The 15,410-nt window shown below is 52.2% G+C and overlaps 2 protein-coding genes across 3 annotated transcripts; both read left to right on the top strand.

Moving 5' to 3' along the window:
* Positions 1-1,284: 1,284 nt before the first annotated feature.
* Positions 1,285-5,679, top strand: LOC108919523 (melanoregulin-like). 2 transcript variants are annotated; one of them, XM_018727520.2, is made up of 6 exons: positions 1,285-1,543; positions 2,165-2,292; positions 2,729-2,891; positions 3,511-3,601; positions 4,198-4,361; positions 4,849-5,679. In XM_018727520.2, the coding sequence occupies exons 2-6, from the start codon at positions 2,192-2,194 to the stop codon at positions 5,116-5,118; spliced, it is 789 nt and encodes a 262-aa protein (XP_018583036.1). In that variant the 5' UTR covers positions 1,285-1,543; positions 2,165-2,191; the 3' UTR covers positions 5,119-5,679. The 2 variants fall into 2 exon arrangements, with proteins under 2 accessions (XP_018583036.1, XP_018583043.1); XM_018727527.1 differs by lacking the exon at positions 1,285-1,543 and adding an exon at positions 1,881-1,955.
* Positions 5,680-6,692: 1,013 nt separating this feature from the next.
* On the top strand, positions 6,693-10,607 carry LOC108919122 (titin-cap (telethonin)). The gene is made up of 3 exons (XM_018726905.2): positions 6,693-6,917; positions 8,623-8,903; positions 9,206-10,607. The coding sequence occupies exons 1-3, from the start codon at positions 6,693-6,695 to the stop codon at positions 9,594-9,596; spliced, it is 897 nt and encodes a 298-aa protein (XP_018582421.2). The 3' UTR covers positions 9,597-10,607.
* The last annotated feature ends 4,803 nt before the right edge of the window (positions 10,608-15,410 follow it).

Raw genomic sequence — 15,410 nt, 5'->3', positions numbered from 1 at the left:
ACCCTGGCGTGTGATGTATCGAAGCGCTCTTCTGTTTGTGTCACATTTGTGGTGATGACCGGCAGTGCTGTCTCTCCTGGCACTGAAGAAGTTGGGGGAAAACGTTACTTTGGCTAAACCTGCTGGTCGAACTCAAATTCATGATATGTCCATGTCCACAGGGCAAATGCTACACGTCAAAGGTTGCAGTGTCTCAGGTGTGATTACCGACACCAATGGGATCCCGAAGGGCGTTCAGATGAAATGTTAATTTTTCCAGCAGGAAAGAAAAAAAAAAAAAATGAAACCCTTATTCTGTACGTATCTACCGAAAGAAAATTCTGGTCTAGAGACAGCAATAAAATAAAACTCCTTGTAAGAGTACTCAACATATGTTGTGTGACTCTGACACGTGAATCTGTGTTGCGCTTTAACAAGAAAACACATGGAGAGAAATGACACTTTGTGCTCAAGGTGTGTGACCCCACTCGAGTACACTTGTGTCTTGCCACATTCCCACGGTAAATGGAGCAAAGTGCCCAGAGAAGCTTCGGTTCGAAACGCAGCCGAGACGAACGTCCCGTGAAGGTCCTGTGCGCCGAGGGACCTTCCGCGACCAAGATGCCAGTTTTGTTCCTGGATGCAGAAGGAGGTGCAGGCAGGGAGACTTCAGCACAAGTACAGTCCAGTCCAGTCCAGGGGTGGGGAAAAAACACCACATGAGAAAGGAGTTTAACTTTTGAACAAACAAAGTCCATTACAAACACAGCTGCAAAGGTGAGTTATATTGGGTCGATGGCCACTTGTGTGTGTGTGTGTGTGTGTGGCGCTGTGTAAAGGACACACCCCTGCAGTAGTTGATGAGCTCTTTAACTCATCCTGTGGTCAATTTTCTTTTGATGGGGCTGAAATAGGACGTTTATTTTTGGCAATGTATAAATTCTTCGTTTTGCATTCCACCGTTTCCCTGGCAACCATGGATTGGGCATTGATAAAGCTGGAGGAAATGACCGGCGGTGATGGCGGAGGTGTAAAAATAGGAATCAGATGACATGGGAAAAAGAGTCTTTTTCAGGGTGATTCTATAGATGGAGTGAAAGCCTTTGCTGTTGGACTCCTTCACATCACCCCCATCTGCTACTTTAGGCTGCAGCGAGAGGTCGGATGCCGGCGGTGGGAGTGGGGGGTGGCTGAGACTGTATGGCTGCAGGGACTGCGCTTCTGTGCTGCTGCTCACATGACTGAGATATGACTTATTTAGAAGGTCTGTTGAAGAGCCCAGGGAGGCAGAGAAGATCTGCTCTGCTCTGCTCTGCTCTACTGCCGATGCTTCTTTCCACCTTCAAGTGCAGCTCCACTGGTTGGAGCTCAGAGCTCAGTTAAGCTCACCTGGCAGGCGTCCGGGGACAAGACCAAACCTTCATCGGGATCAAGACGGACAAACGTGATGGAAACCAAAGGCTCTTTTTGGGCTAAAGACTTCTGAGATCTTGAGGGACACTCAAGGATATGTGATACTGGCTAAACTGTCTCTGGATCTATCTGGATTGGAAACCTTCTCCAGGTCTGTCTTGTGGTCTCTTCTGTGGTCTGTTGGATGTCTGTCCAAGAGGGATATTGGCAGGAGGCAGCACTGATCGCCAGGCGAGGATAGGAAGGGTTCACGGGCTGTGAGCGGGATCTCGACCAGGTACCAGTGTTGACCTCAAGAGACAAGGGCATCTCTAAGGGCGGTGCCACACGGCGCATATGCGATCACAACCCTGAAGCCCAGTGTATTGATCTCCCAGAGGAGATTGTGGCAGATAAAGTGCGAAACGCAGAAGTGTGAGCTGAGCTGAGCTGAACTAAACGCAGCACTGAGTGTGTACCTGGACATATTTCATGGGTCCAGCCAAGTAGCCTATTGAACAAAAGCATAAACCTGAAATCTGCTTCGAGAGCCGCCAGAAGTTGTCGTGTTGCCTTTCCGAGAGGTATCGAACCCAAATTGTTCGGGTGAAGGACTTAGGAGGGCACTTTGTCACTTTGGGTAGAAGGATTTTTACGCAGCAAAAGAACACTGAAGGTTGGCTGGACGTTCATCCTTTCAGAGGATGGACCAAAGGTTTAGCCGTTTGCTCAAAAAATGGTCGGCGTCTCCTTTTCTCACTCTTGTTCTGTCACTTTGCTGTCTGACCGTCAGCTGCCAGGTTTCGGCCCACGTCCTGCCATGGGGGCATCCTTCACGGCCTTCTGCGCTCACTTCTGCTGCTGCTGCTGCAGCGGGGACGACGACGACGATGAACCGGAGGAAAAGAGTCCTTTACTGAGGTACCGGAATGTTCCGACCGCTCGCTCCACATACGTGGGCTACCAGTCAAAAGTGCGAGTGACCTGGACCACACCTGTGCGGGACCAACTGGGCAGAAGAGCTGGGGACACAGGACACCTCATTTCCCCATGTAACTTTTTCACCAAATGAAAACCAGAGAAGAAAAATAGTGCCTAGCAAGTGGATTCACACTTTTGACAAGTGCCGTAGAAACACACACACACACACACACACACACACACACACACACACACTCACTCACTAAATGCTATAACACCTGTCGACACGCTGACACCGCTGCATATGCTGATACCTTGGAAGCACAGCAGGGACCCCCTGGGCTGATCTTTTCACTGAGCTGGTAAAGTTTTTGGCTACAGGATCTGTGACCTGATTCTTTATGCCTTTGTGTGTGTGTGCGTGCGTGCGCTTTAGTGGAAATGCGCTGCTGTATTTCGACCTGGAGGCGAAGAAGAGGCGAGACCAGGAGACGAATCTGTGGAGCGAGCCAGGGGACCCGAGCCACTCGGAGCGGGACGACGATCGGGAGCTCTACAACCTGCTGCAGAAGCGCTCCAAGACGCAGAGAGGCTCCCAGGTGCAGGAGGGGCTCTAGCGGCCGGCGGAACATTAACGCTCTCGCTTCATCATTTGCTGCCTTTTCCTATTTTGTTTTTCTGATCAATACCTTGGGGCTTCTGTCACTTCACCCAGTTCCTTGATTGTACCAGTGTATTTTCTTCTTCTTGATAATAATAATAGTAATAATTATCAGTTATCAATAATTATCAATAATATGTTGTGCTGAGGGTGCAGTTCTAGTAACAGTGGTGAATACTGGGTGAGGATACAACGTAGAACATACACCTTTCTAGCTGTTGTGTGTGTGTGTGTTTGTTGGTTTGAGTGCGGAGGGTAAATGAAGGACCTCTTGCAAATTAGGGGCCCCACGGCCTCCTGCTTCCCCAGTACGCACACCGTAGGAACAAGGTGTTCCTGCAGCCCAGCTGGACACGGGCGCAGGCTGTGTGTGGAGTCAGTGGCCGGTAGGTGGTGCTCAGGCGTCATCCTTCAAGTGGCTGAACGGTCCTCTGTAACAGCGGAGTCCTGCAGGAGGACGCATAAGAGCAGTGAGAGTCCCCTTGTGTGTCGTTCCCTTCGAGCTCCCGGTCTGCGACCCTCTACTTACAGCCCCCCGACCTGGTCGTCTCCCGCAGGGGTACCGGCGTCTCAGTGTGGACATCAACGCCATGAGGGAGGTGCGGCGCGGTGTGAGAGACAGATGGAAGCTTATCCTGGAGGACCTCGGTGAGCATGGGTGCAGAGAAGGAATTTGGATCAAATACACACACACACACAATGTCTACAACTGCTTATCCTGAGTGGGGTCACGGCGAATCGGAGCCTAACCCGGCAACACAGGGCACAAGGCCGGAGGGGGAGGGGACACACCCAGGACGGGACGCCAGTCTATTGCAAGGCACCCCAAGAGGGACTCGAACCCCAGACCCACCCAAGAGCAGGCACAGGCCAAACCCGCCGTGCCGCCGCACCCCCCCGTGGATCAAATATACGTCTGCAATACGCATATATGGTATCATTCATATGATAAATATGGTTTTGTATCCAGATAATTTGTATGGTTTCATTAAATGTGTGATTAATATGTGAAATTCATAGTAACGTCATTATATACAGTACAGTATACGGTACATGTAGTACATCCTTAAGAGCGACGTTGAGTCCCTTCATTAAAGCCTCGCGGTGCCTCACATAAACGTGTGTGTCAATCAGTGCACCGGGTTTGAAAACTGTCTGGAACGAACAGGTCCGCCTGCAGCGCGAGGGTCCTTTCCGCGATGTCTTCCAGTCCTTTGTCCGCACCTGTCCGTGTCCACCCGCAGGGTTCGTGGCCGAGGCCGAGGCCCTGCTGACGGTGTCGACGAGCACGTCCTTTGACCGGATGCACAACGCGCCTGAGGCCCGCGCCCTGCTCAGCATCCTGCACACGGAGACCTCCATCTTTGACAGCAAGGAGCCGCCGCCCGAGAGATACATGTTCACCCTGGTGAGGACGGCGACACGCACCTGCTGCGCGCAGAAAACCACACGGACGACGTGAGCGAGGCTCAGAGAGCTTCGCTGTAACGTTGAACGAAAGACGGAGAAACGCCGTCCGTCCGTCCGTCCGTCCGTCCGTCCGTCTCTCTGTCCCTCCGTTAGCGTGTCCGGTCGGGGACGTTTACTCGCGCAGGGTGCCAGCAGCTCCTCACAAAGGTCATGATTCACGGAGAGACGTCTCCTAGAGGTACCTGGGCACCAAAAGGGCTTTGCTGGACACTTGACCACTGAGTAAGACACCAATGAGACTTTTCCATGAAGGTCACCAAGGACAGGTACAGGTTTCCCTAAGATCACAGTAATATGCAGACAGGGAAGAGAGGGAACAAACCTTCTGAATCCAGAAACATCTTCCTTCTTCATCCAAGGTCTTCCTCTGTTTGCGTGTGTGTGTGTGTGTGTGCGTGCCCCCCCCCCGACCCGTTTCCCCCCAGGACCGTCTCATCTACCTGGATGCAGCGCAGGACTTTGTGGCGAAAGCACGGAGCATGTACCCCAAGCGGGACGACGACGACGATGACGACGACGAGGAAGATGCCACCCTCAGGCTTCCTTTCCTGCTGAGAAGAGCCCATCAGGCGTTTCCCAGGGACGAGGAAGAGGAGGAGCTGGACAGCGACGCGCTGGACGGCGCCCAAGACAGCGGCAGCGACATCAACAATGACGACGAGGATGACGGCGGTGTGGAGCGGTCCCTCGATTGACTTCGCCCTGTAGCGACGCCTGCCGGCGCCTAGGGGGCGCTCTACTCCCGGCAAAGGTCTCCTGACTGCGGGCACACGGTGGCAGGCAGCGTGAACAGGACTGCCACGTACGCTGGAGGCTCTTCGCTATTTTATGTCCCCGCTTTACTCTTTAAAACGTCCGACTGAGCCGGCTGAGTGGAGAAACGCTCTTGGAAAGTGCGACATGGTGCCTGAGGCTGGAGAACAGTTTACTCCAGCAAAGGTACCTGAAATGCACTGCGGTAAAACCTCAACTGGGAGTAACTTTTCTGGCCCTTTTCCACGTCCGCAAAGCCTCGCTCATAGACGTCCACGGCGGCGACTCGAGCCTGCTGCCGGTCTATCGCCGAGGCCCTGCTCTTCCCAGAATGCCTTGCTCCGGTCCGCGGGAGCCGTTTCGCCACGTTGGGCAGACGTTCCCCGCAGCTCCGTTCGCTGCTCCACTATCAGCCTTGAGGGGTCAGTTGAGAGGGAGAGACATTTGGAGTCCAAGCAAAAGATTTCATTTGGACGTAATTTGTCAACTTGTTACCCCCCCTCCCCCCGCTGCAGCACGTGGCCGACGGGCAGAAGGTTAAAGGTCCGAATCGCCGTCTCGCCGCAAGTGGATCCGCTCAGCCGAACACCGTAAGGACTCTTTCGCTGCGCGTTTGGGAGAGGAAACCGGAGCGCCTTCAGAAAGCCGTCGCAGGACCACGAAGATCGGCTCTGACTGTCGAAGGGATCACGTCGGGGGTTCAGAGCGTCGGTGACGCTTTCAGACGCTGTGAGACTTAAGAAGTGTGCGTGGTGCTCGGAGACTCTAACGTGGGGACTTTCTGCGGCCAATGATCGCTGCGGAAGAGTCTTTTTTTTCTTTTTTGGGGTCACATTACAATTGGCTGGAAATACTATGGTAAATGTAGAATTGTTGCGCTGAGATGGAGGGAGTTGGAAAGCTGTTACTCTGGATTTTGAACAGAAAAAAATGCTGTTGTGGGATACAGTCAAACGTACCCTCAAAATGTGTGTGTCTGTGCGCAGTGTGTGTGGACTAGTGTGTGTCCTCGAAGTGGACAACGCAGTGGACGACGCGGTGAACCACGGAGCTCCTGCCGGTGTCGGGAGTGACGGCGATTCGCAGCACTGGGTCTCGGGTGTTTCCTGCCTTGTAGGAAGACCCCCCGTGATGCAGTGTACTTACTGTCCTCATAATCCCATTATTACTTACTCTTTGTATCATTCTGATTTATTTTATTCCGGATATTTACTCATCATTATATTAGTAGATTAGTACATGACGTGTTCATTTATGTCTTTTATTTTTGCTGCATTACCTCTTTCCTGGGGCCTTTCCCCTTCCGGTATCTGCTACGGAAGTTTCTGGAACACCAAGAGCTGTGCTGTGACCCAGACGGGGAGCGTAGGCGTGACACGGCGGACAGAGTGCGGCCGGGCAGCCGTCCGCCATGGGGTAAAACGTGGGAAGACCGTGTACAGCTGTAATAAACAGTTTTTGAGGTTTTTTCTGCCTTGTTATTGGAACTCGATAGAACCTGGAACGTTCTGGAAAGATGAGCTGCAACGCCAGCAAAGACCTGGTGAACCACAGGCTGCCTCCATTAGCCTCCCTCTGCTCTCCATTCCGAATGGCCCTGGTCCTCTGCCTCTTTGTCCCCTCCTGTCCCAACATGACTGTTGGTGTCACCCCCTCCCCCTTCAATCTGCCCACCTTTCTCTCAGGTGTGGCTCTGCTGGCCTACAGCCCTGCTGACGCCAGGACCCCCGTGTCTGTGAAGGTTGCTGGGGGAACTGGGCTGAGCGGACTCGGAAACGCGACCCCCCCCCCCCGCACAGCTGCTCTTGCATTAGCAGCCCGGACATAAGCGCCATGGAGATGTTGACAGGAGAGACGCCCGCGGTTCCGCGTGGGGTCGACAGCTGGGGGGGGGTCACTCGGCGCCACCGTCCTCCCAGCTGCTCGCTCTGCGTTCCAAGAGACTTCGAAAGGGGGCCTTCGGTCCACCGGTTCATCACATTTACAGCATTTACTGTGTTCTGTACTGACTGCTGAACATCGTACAAGTGCAGAGCTCCAGTCGAACACGTGATGGTTTTAGTGGAAAGACCAGCAGTTACGCAAAACCAGTCCTCAGTCTTACTTGACTAGTATTGGTATTAAAGAAGTCATTATTTTACCATATTAAACTATTATAATACCCTGTTCATATATTATTGCACTGTCGATTTTTTTCACTGGAGAATAACGATACGTTCCGCTGAAGGTACCGACAGCAGGAGAGGTACGTGTGTGTGTGTGTGTGTGTGTGTGTGTGTGTGTGTGTGTGTGTGTGTGTGTGTGTGTGTGTGTGTGTGTGTGTGTGTGTGTGTGTGTGTGTGTGTGTGTGTGTGTGTGTGTGTGTGTGTGTGGGGGGGGGGGGGGGGGGAGGGCTGATGTCACTCTCTAAGAGCGACACACTCTGTCACGGCGCTGCGTCCGCAGTAACACGACACCAGGAGCGGGGAGAAGGGTCGAGGTCCAGCACGTGAGCGCGACCGCAGGGGACTCGTCCGCTGCCGCATTCCGACGGGAAACGAGCTGGAATCGCGGCGCGAGGGAAAGGACGGCAGCAGAGCACCTGCTGTTGTACCCTTAAGGGGTATGCGGCCCCAAGCTCTTCAGGAAAGTACCCAGCGGTGTCAAGTTTTACCAATAAAAATAGTAAGTTATTTAATTTACTCAAGGATGTACAGAGCAAGTAAATAATTTTAACTTGTCCCCATGAGGATACGAAATATTCCCTCCTCCTCATCCGTAACCTACTATAATAATAATGATATAATTTGCTGAAAACTGAACTGAGTCTCAAACCGAACGGACACAGAGCGGTCGGGAAACACGTCGTACACACGTGTACGTGGAGCAGGGATGTAGTGGCAGGCTGAACAAGGCCGGGGGTGGGGGGGCAAACGCACACTGTATGAGAATAAGAGAGAAACACTAAAATTCTCCCGCTTGTCCACTGGCCGCTGTTGGTGTGGCGTAAAAATTGAGAGAAAATGCCCCTGAAAAATCCTGCAGATGTTCAGCCCACGGAGACTCCACTGCGACCCCCCCAAGACCCCCCCACAGTGACCACGGGCCATGATTTCTGTTCAGATTTCATCTGTCAGTCATCGTCAGTGTGACAGTCTGTCCAGCGTGTGTGTGTGTGTGTGTGTGTGTGTGTGTGTGTGTCAAAGCCTTTATCGCCACAGCTCAGTGTGCCTGAACATCAGAGGCTTTAGTGTACTATGGTACTGTACTACATTATGGGCTCATTTGCCCATGAACTGGGAACAGCAGGCAGTAAAGGAGTGTGGTATTTGGGGAGGGGGGATAAATGACTTGACTCTTGCGTCACGTGGCACCGTCAGTCCATCCCGGCCCAGTGACGCATCGCGGAGCTTGGTGTCCGGTGTCTCCGCACCACACTTGTGCATGAGGCCATTGCTAGGAAATAGCGCCAGGCCGTCTATATAAACCCGCTGCGGTCGGTCGCTGCGGTCAGCACACGGCAGCCCTCGTTGCGGGGAGCGGGACGGCGCCAGCGAGCCGACAGCACCGGGAGACGCATCGCGCTCAGGAAGCGCTCGGGCGGCCAGAAGAGGGACGAGGAGGCGGCGGGGATGACGGGCTACGGCGCGGCGACGGGGGTCAGCGTGCGGGAGGAGAACCAGGCGCGGCGGGAGAGCTACAGCGCCGACTGGCACAGCCTGCGGCTCAACACGCGGCCTCGGGACAGGTGGGAGTGGCGACGCGTTCGATTCTCGGGGCTCACAGCACCGCTTCACGTCTTCCACACAGATACACAGCTGTGCGTTCGCAGCACCCTGGTTTTACTCTGCTCTACAGCATCTTCGCGCTGCGACGGCTAATATAGAGCAGAGACTGTAATTCCAGGCGTTACTGCGTACGTCCAGAGCGACACTGTAACTGAGAGTTATTTTTCCCTCCTGTTTTACTGACACGCCTCTATACCTCGGCCTCACCTCCGGCTCTGCGGACGCGCGTTGACCTCTGAACCTCTGCCGTGGCCCCCTGCAGGCAGACGGTGCACGAAGTGGACGGGTCTCGCCGCGAGTCCTTCTCTCGCCAGTGGGAGGCGCGCAGGCTGGTGCAAAGCTGTCCTTCCGGCGTGATCCGCCTGGGGACCCTGGAACAGGGCGTGAGGGAGCACCAGCAGCTCCCCTACAGGAACACGCTGCCGCTGCCCCTGTTCGCCCCCGCCGAGCTCGGGCTTAGGCTGGGCCGTGGGGCCCCTCACACCGCGGAAGAGCTCCGGCCCTTCTCCGTGCCCGACGGCGCCTGCCCGCACAAGAGGGCCGTGGAGGACATCACAAGGGCCCTGCCGCCTCCAGAGCCCATGAGGATGGACTTTGCCAAAGTGCCCCGGTCTCTGGGACGGTCCACATCACAGGAGGCCCAGAGGGGCTGAAGCGGAGGGAGGGAGGGAGGGACGGGGCGGTCAGACGAAGGGGTGACGGTTAGATGGTGGGTCGTAGCTAGAGGGAGGGACTTATAGCACAGTGAGAAATTAACTGGACTAAATAGCAACGCGTGCAGCATATCTGGGGGCTACATTAACAGGGAAACAGCATAGAAAAGGGCATTTTCCGTAGAACCTGGACGTTCGCCTCTATTCCAAGTGAAGCTTCTATTGGATGGTGGACTGGTGGAACACGCTGTATGCGCCCATAGCTGGGGACAATTCCCATGAGGTCATCAGGCCCGGGCACAGTTTGAGTCGTCGAGGTGCCGCAGAGGAGCCGAGTCCCAGGAACAGTGAGGAACTTAAGGGGTTTTTATGATCACAGCCAAGAAACAACACCTTGCTGTGACTGAAGGCAAGAGGGGACTCGGCAGAGGTAGACAACGGACAACGTGAAAGACGGGACATCAGCAAAGATCCATAGTGATCAGGGGCGTAACGTTTAGCACAGGTGGACTGAAGGATCAAGAGACGTAGAGAGATATAGATATAGACATAGACGTAGGCATAGATATAGATATAGCTATAGACATAGATATAGAGGGAAGGAAGGAGGGAGGAGGGTGGTTAGTGGGTTCCGGCCTTTGTTCCTTATCAGGACAGGTGGTGAGGTACAGAACTTCACATGTGAACGTGCAAAAGGAAAGTACCTGGTGGTTCTGCAAGAAAAATGACAGGAGTGTGGAGAGAAAGAAGGCCTCATTTCATGATCTTATTCGTATGTATTTAGCTACAGATTGTGAGGAGATTAATATATAGTGCAAAAATGCATTTTTGTGTATGCAGTCTCTTGTAGAGTTAAAAAACCATACAATAAATCGAAATGATATATTGATAAACGTTTGCATTATCGTCCGCACCAGAGATCTCTATAGTACAGGTGTGGTGGAGAGTTTTATTTATTAAACTGAATTCCTTACTTTGTTTTTTACAATAAACGTTGTTTTCACTTCCAAACTTCCTTCTTGTGCCTTTCCTGAATTCTCCGAGTTCCCTTGTTGCAGATTTCGGGAAAAGAGTTCTTTATGATGCGTGTTTTTCCACGATGACCCTGCGAGAGACGTCTTGCGCACGTCAGGCGTCAGCTGGTGGCCCCCGAAGCCCAACGAGCCTCTTGTGTGCAGTTTGTATTTAATAAATAGCGCAGGGATCAATTTCCGGACAGCGACAGCAGTACAAGAAGCGGTACTGTAGCAGCTACACTATATGCGATATGAAGTACGAGAGCATAAGCGAGTAATGCTTTGCAGACGTTGTGGGAAAAAGTGCAAATAACTGAGCGCAAAAGCCGGGGGGGCGGACGGTACAGTGGTCAGCGACATACTCTTGTAGCCGGAAGGTTGCACGATCAGATCCCAAGAGGTCCCTGCTGTTAGGATAGTTCTCGGCACAGCCGAGCAACGTTCTGAACCTGAGCTGAACTGCGTCCTGCTTCCGACGAATTTGCTTCATGAAAATCTAACGTAGGTGTCTTGGAGAAAAGGGACAAATGAGAAAAATATGATGAAGACAGCAACGCTCGGTGGTGGACAGACATCGACCGACGCGAGATGTCGATGTAAAGTCGAGGCGGCTGCGGGAGAACGAAGGGCTCCGGTAGAGAAGCGATTCCTGTGTGCGGAACATTCCGGCACTCCTGTCTCATTTCGCTGCTTCACTCCTCCTCCCTCTCTCTCTGCAAGCACATACTTTAGGTTCGCTGCCCGGAACATTTCTGATCAACGTGTCATTCCGTCCCCCTCGGCCTGATTCCCCCACTTCTCCTTTCCAGGGGGTCTTTACTGTGGGGTATTTTTAGCACCGCAAACACTGTTATTGCTCACTGAACGGCCCAGTCTGACCCCAGGCGTCAAGAGACCAGGGGTCTCATAATCCCATAATTCCTTCCATTCTCCATCAGGGTGGCGACGGGGTTCACGTTCCGCCGCAGACACAACAAAGAAGAGCAGGAGCCCCGGTATCACTGGAGCCCAGTGCTGGGTGGTCACGTCTTTACAGGAAGAACGTTGGAAATGTCCCCAGAACCGTCAAATGTGCTCTTCAAGTTGTCGCTGCGGACAACGTAATTGTGCTCACCAGCGGGAGACGACGCGTGAACGGGGGCTACATTAACACGAACGCTGGAAGTGACCGGCGCTCACGGTCTGATGATCGCGACACGTGATGATGATTGCAACGTATGTAGAGCTGCTTTCACACTCATCCTTCCTCTTTCTTGGAGCAGTCGGTCGAGTAGCGGTCGGACCCGTGAGCTGGAAGCACCGTTCCTGCTCTGGTACCTTCAGTCATGGTTCTTACCCAAAATTCCTCCAGTGATGGAAGCCAGACAGCTGTGGTCCCAGTAACAGGTGACAATGAATGAACAATGCTGTCCATCACTACTAATGACCTTTGGCTTTGATTTCAGACACGTACATGTACACACAGCCATGTTTCTGGATTCCAGAAGGGGCCGGCATGTCTTTGAACCTCACTTAGGATGCTAATATTAGTCAGGTGCAAACTGATATTGGCATTTTTAAATGTTCATCGTGGTTTCTCCGCCTCTGTATCTCCACAGTCCCTGCATCTGCTCAACAAACCCCTTTCTGGACCATCAGACCTTTGGTTCTCTCTATAATGTGGACCAAAATGAAAGCCATTTGTTGCATATCATTACAACAACAATCACAAACTGGCAGAAGATCTGTGGCGTGACCAGGGGCTCAACCAGGTCCCCGAATGTCCCGAACGTCCCCACTACCTCCAGTTCCTCTCCTGGCTGCTGAACATGGTGGACCTCCTGAAGTCCAGCACCGTTTCATTAGACTCTCCAGCACTGAGCTGCATTTGCTTCCATCTGACACCTTCTGCAGGTGACATGACTCTGAAGTCCAGGGTCTACTGGGTGAACAAGAAGAGGGCCAAGACTGTGCCTTGAGGTGTTCCAGTGCTGCACATGGCCATGACTGGAACTATGACTCTACATACTGCAGAGCTGCAGCTGAATTGACTGTGGTCCAGCAGTTAGCAGTCTAAACTCCAGTACACAGTGGATGTATCTACCTACACTTCCTGAAGCTTCTATCCCAGCAGCTCAGGCTGAACTGTGCTCAACACACAGGAGGAGTCAAAAACATGTCCCTCACGATATTGCCCCTCTTTCCCAGCAGGAGTAAGCTCTGTTCAGCAGACAGAAGGCAGTGGCATCCACAACACTGTGGTCCTGGTGGACAAGGGGTCCAGTGTAGAGAGGGTCCAGTGCAGTCCCGACCAAGGGTCGGATGTGTCATGACGCCGGTGTGGAGCTATGGAAGTAATACGTAAAATGAAAAGGTCCATTTGCAGCAATACAGTAAGTTACATTACATTTACATGTATTCATTTATCAGACGCTTTTCTCCAAAGCGACGAACATCTCATAGAAAATACAGTTTGTTCATTACATTAGGAGAAAGGAACATAGATGCAGATGTGTGATTCTTAGGTACAGCTAGTTTCTTTCCACCATATGAACCAATGTTCATCACACAAGTAGCTGCATAAAACTTTACCAGAATATCAACGATTCCTGATCACCTTCCTAGTTTTTTTTTAAATACATATCGTTCGATGTGCTGAGAGAAAGACGGACTTGAGTCAGTCGTTACTCCCAGACTCTTAGCCGAGGAGGTAGGAAGATGAGTGAGTTGCCCAAGTTGATTGATAGATCGTGACAGGAGGAAAGGCCAGCTGGGAGGTTGCATGGAAAAGTAATAAAAAGTTGCTACAATACCAAAGAGGAGCAGGTATTACAGTTTTTAGAGCTCCTGCCTTTGGACAGTGTCAAAGTGAGCTGCATATAGAACGGGTGGAACATGACTCACTTACCGATGTTTGAGTGCGCAATGAAGGCACCTGCTGGAAACAACGATTCAGTTAGAGTTACGCAAAGCATTTGACAAAGTTCTCTTTAATGGCCTGATCATAAAAGTAAGGACAGCTCGTCTCCAGGTCAGTTCATTTAGATATGAGGAGAATGACCAGCTAACAGACAGCGTTGTGCGTTTTTCACTGTGATCGATGGCGTACCTCAGGGTACCGAGTTTGGGCCATTCGTCTTTCTGATATGGATTTTGACGATAAACGTTTGGTAAAACAAGGTACAAGGCTGATGGGGCCAGCAATGATAAATTTAAAAATCTAGATAAAAGTATGACATGGATGGAAACATTTTAAAAAATTGAAGTTAAAAAAGATAGTGCCAGCGACGATAAGTGTGCGGGTTCACGAGGATCTCTATCGTTGGATCTCTCAAGTCCTATCTGTCCTCACGATGGATAGAGCTCTGCTATCAGTGTGTCTGCAGGCTGGCGGTCGTGGCGATCGCTCCTCAAAGGGAACAGGAAGAGCGTTTGGAGCCAGAGGCTCTTTGTAGCTGAAAAAGATAGAGAGGAGCGCGGTCGAGGTGTGCAGCCTCCTGGGGCACCTGGATCGCATTTCCGTTCCTCTAGGGTGGAATCGGGTGCTAATGGTGCTGTCGATGTCTAACCAGTGCGTGTCATGGTGGTCCTGTAAAGGAGATCAAGCGTGTGCGAAAATCAGCCCAAACTTGTGAAATACTATTCATGTGTGAGCGATGGATGTCTGCTACTTAACAATATATATGAGACTGGCGTGTGAAGGTTTGGAGAGGTCTGGAGTGACGGCAAAGTCTAGCAGGTTCTCCTTCCTTTGCTGAACAGTGCTGAACTGCTGTTGAAGCCTCAATCGAATGCTTTGCTTGAAATGAAGAAGGATTGAAATAATATGTCACGGAGTGCGAACGTGTCCGACACTCCTGTTGACACGTGACAGCCAAGTAAATGTTGTAAACAGGCCGACGGATTAGTGCGCCTTCTTCCCAGTGCTAGCGATGGTTTTTATTTGTTTTTTATTTGGATGTGTTGGATAGACGACGTTAAGACGGCTGTCTTGTTTATACCAGACAGAGAGCTGATCAATTGCTTTCATACAGTCCATATAACCCAGTGGAGCCTTCGGTGGACATGGAAGAACAGAGAACAACCCCCTCCAAGGGGTGAAACAGCTGTTGAAACTGCGCTGTGTCATGCGGCAGACTGATGGACGAAGACCCAGCACAGAGCAAGAATCATCTTGCTTGACCAGAGAGCGCTCCCTGGACACCACGAGTAGAGCTGGACGTCCATCCGCACACCGTCGGCCAACGAAACGGCAGCCTTGAAGGAAAACCGACCGAAATACATGCCCAGGAGGGTGTCAAAGGGAGTTTTCGTCCAAACGCTGTTCCAGCTTCCAAGCTGGAGTCTGTGTCTGCCTCCCTGGGCACTTTTTGGCCACTTGGAAATAGGCCTTTTCAGGACCGGGCCCCTGTTGCTTCGTTCATACCCTCGAGGACTCAAGAGCTCGACCTGTTCGCACGTGCACTTGTACAGGTGGACGTGTCTCCGATCTTGCTGCGAGTCTCCAGTCAAGGCCGCTGAGCCTTGTGTTGCAGTTCTCAATCCACCCTTGAGTCTTGGTGTGTTTGCTGCTCTGTGGGTCTTCGCACGTCGGAACCCCGGACTCCTTCGAAGACAGGAGTTCGGTGTACGAGCAGCAGTGCGCACAAGAGCCTAGAGCACCAGGAACTTGTAGCAGGAAAACAGCTCCATCAGCAGGGCTGCGCAAGGGGAGGGAGATCATGGCTCAGGGTCCGACTGGCCGGCCTGGAGAGCGTACCTTGCTTGGTGAAAATGGACAGTGTGAGTAGAGACACTGCACTTACATTATTTGTGTCAC

The sequence above is a fragment of the Scleropages formosus genome, chromosome 20 (genome assembly GCF_900964775.1).
Source record: "Scleropages formosus chromosome 20, fSclFor1.1, whole genome shotgun sequence".
Lineage (NCBI taxonomy): Eukaryota > Metazoa > Chordata > Actinopteri > Osteoglossiformes > Osteoglossidae > Scleropages > Scleropages formosus.
The sequence above is the reverse complement of the archived record's forward strand: the minus strand, read 5'-3'. Positions and strand labels throughout refer to the sequence as shown.

What these genes read in the sequence shown, in the direction of transcription:
- LOC108919122 (XM_018726905.2), top strand. Translation starts at nt 6,693, where the DNA reads ATGAGCTGCAACGCCAGCAAAGACCTGGTGAACCACAGGCTGCCTCCA. An exon ending in GGACCCCCGTGTCTGTGAAG is followed by an intron (nt 6,918 to 8,622) that starts GTTGCTGGGGGA and finishes GCTAGGAAATAG; the next exon opens with CGCCAGGCCGTCTATATAAA. An exon ending in AACACGCGGCCTCGGGACAG is followed by an intron (nt 8,904 to 9,205) that starts GTGGGAGTGGCG and finishes GGCCCCCTGCAG; the next exon opens with GCAGACGGTGCACGAAGTGG.
- LOC108919523 (XM_018727520.2), top strand. Translation starts at nt 2,192, where the DNA reads ATGGGGGCATCCTTCACGGCCTTCTGCGCTCACTTCTGCTGCTGCTGC. An exon ending in GAAAAGAGTCCTTTACTGAG is followed by an intron (nt 2,293 to 2,728) that starts GTACCGGAATGT and finishes CGTGCGCTTTAG; the next exon opens with TGGAAATGCGCTGCTGTATT. An exon ending in AGAGATACATGTTCACCCTG is followed by an intron (nt 4,362 to 4,848) that starts GTGAGGACGGCG and finishes GTTTCCCCCCAG; the next exon opens with GACCGTCTCATCTACCTGGA.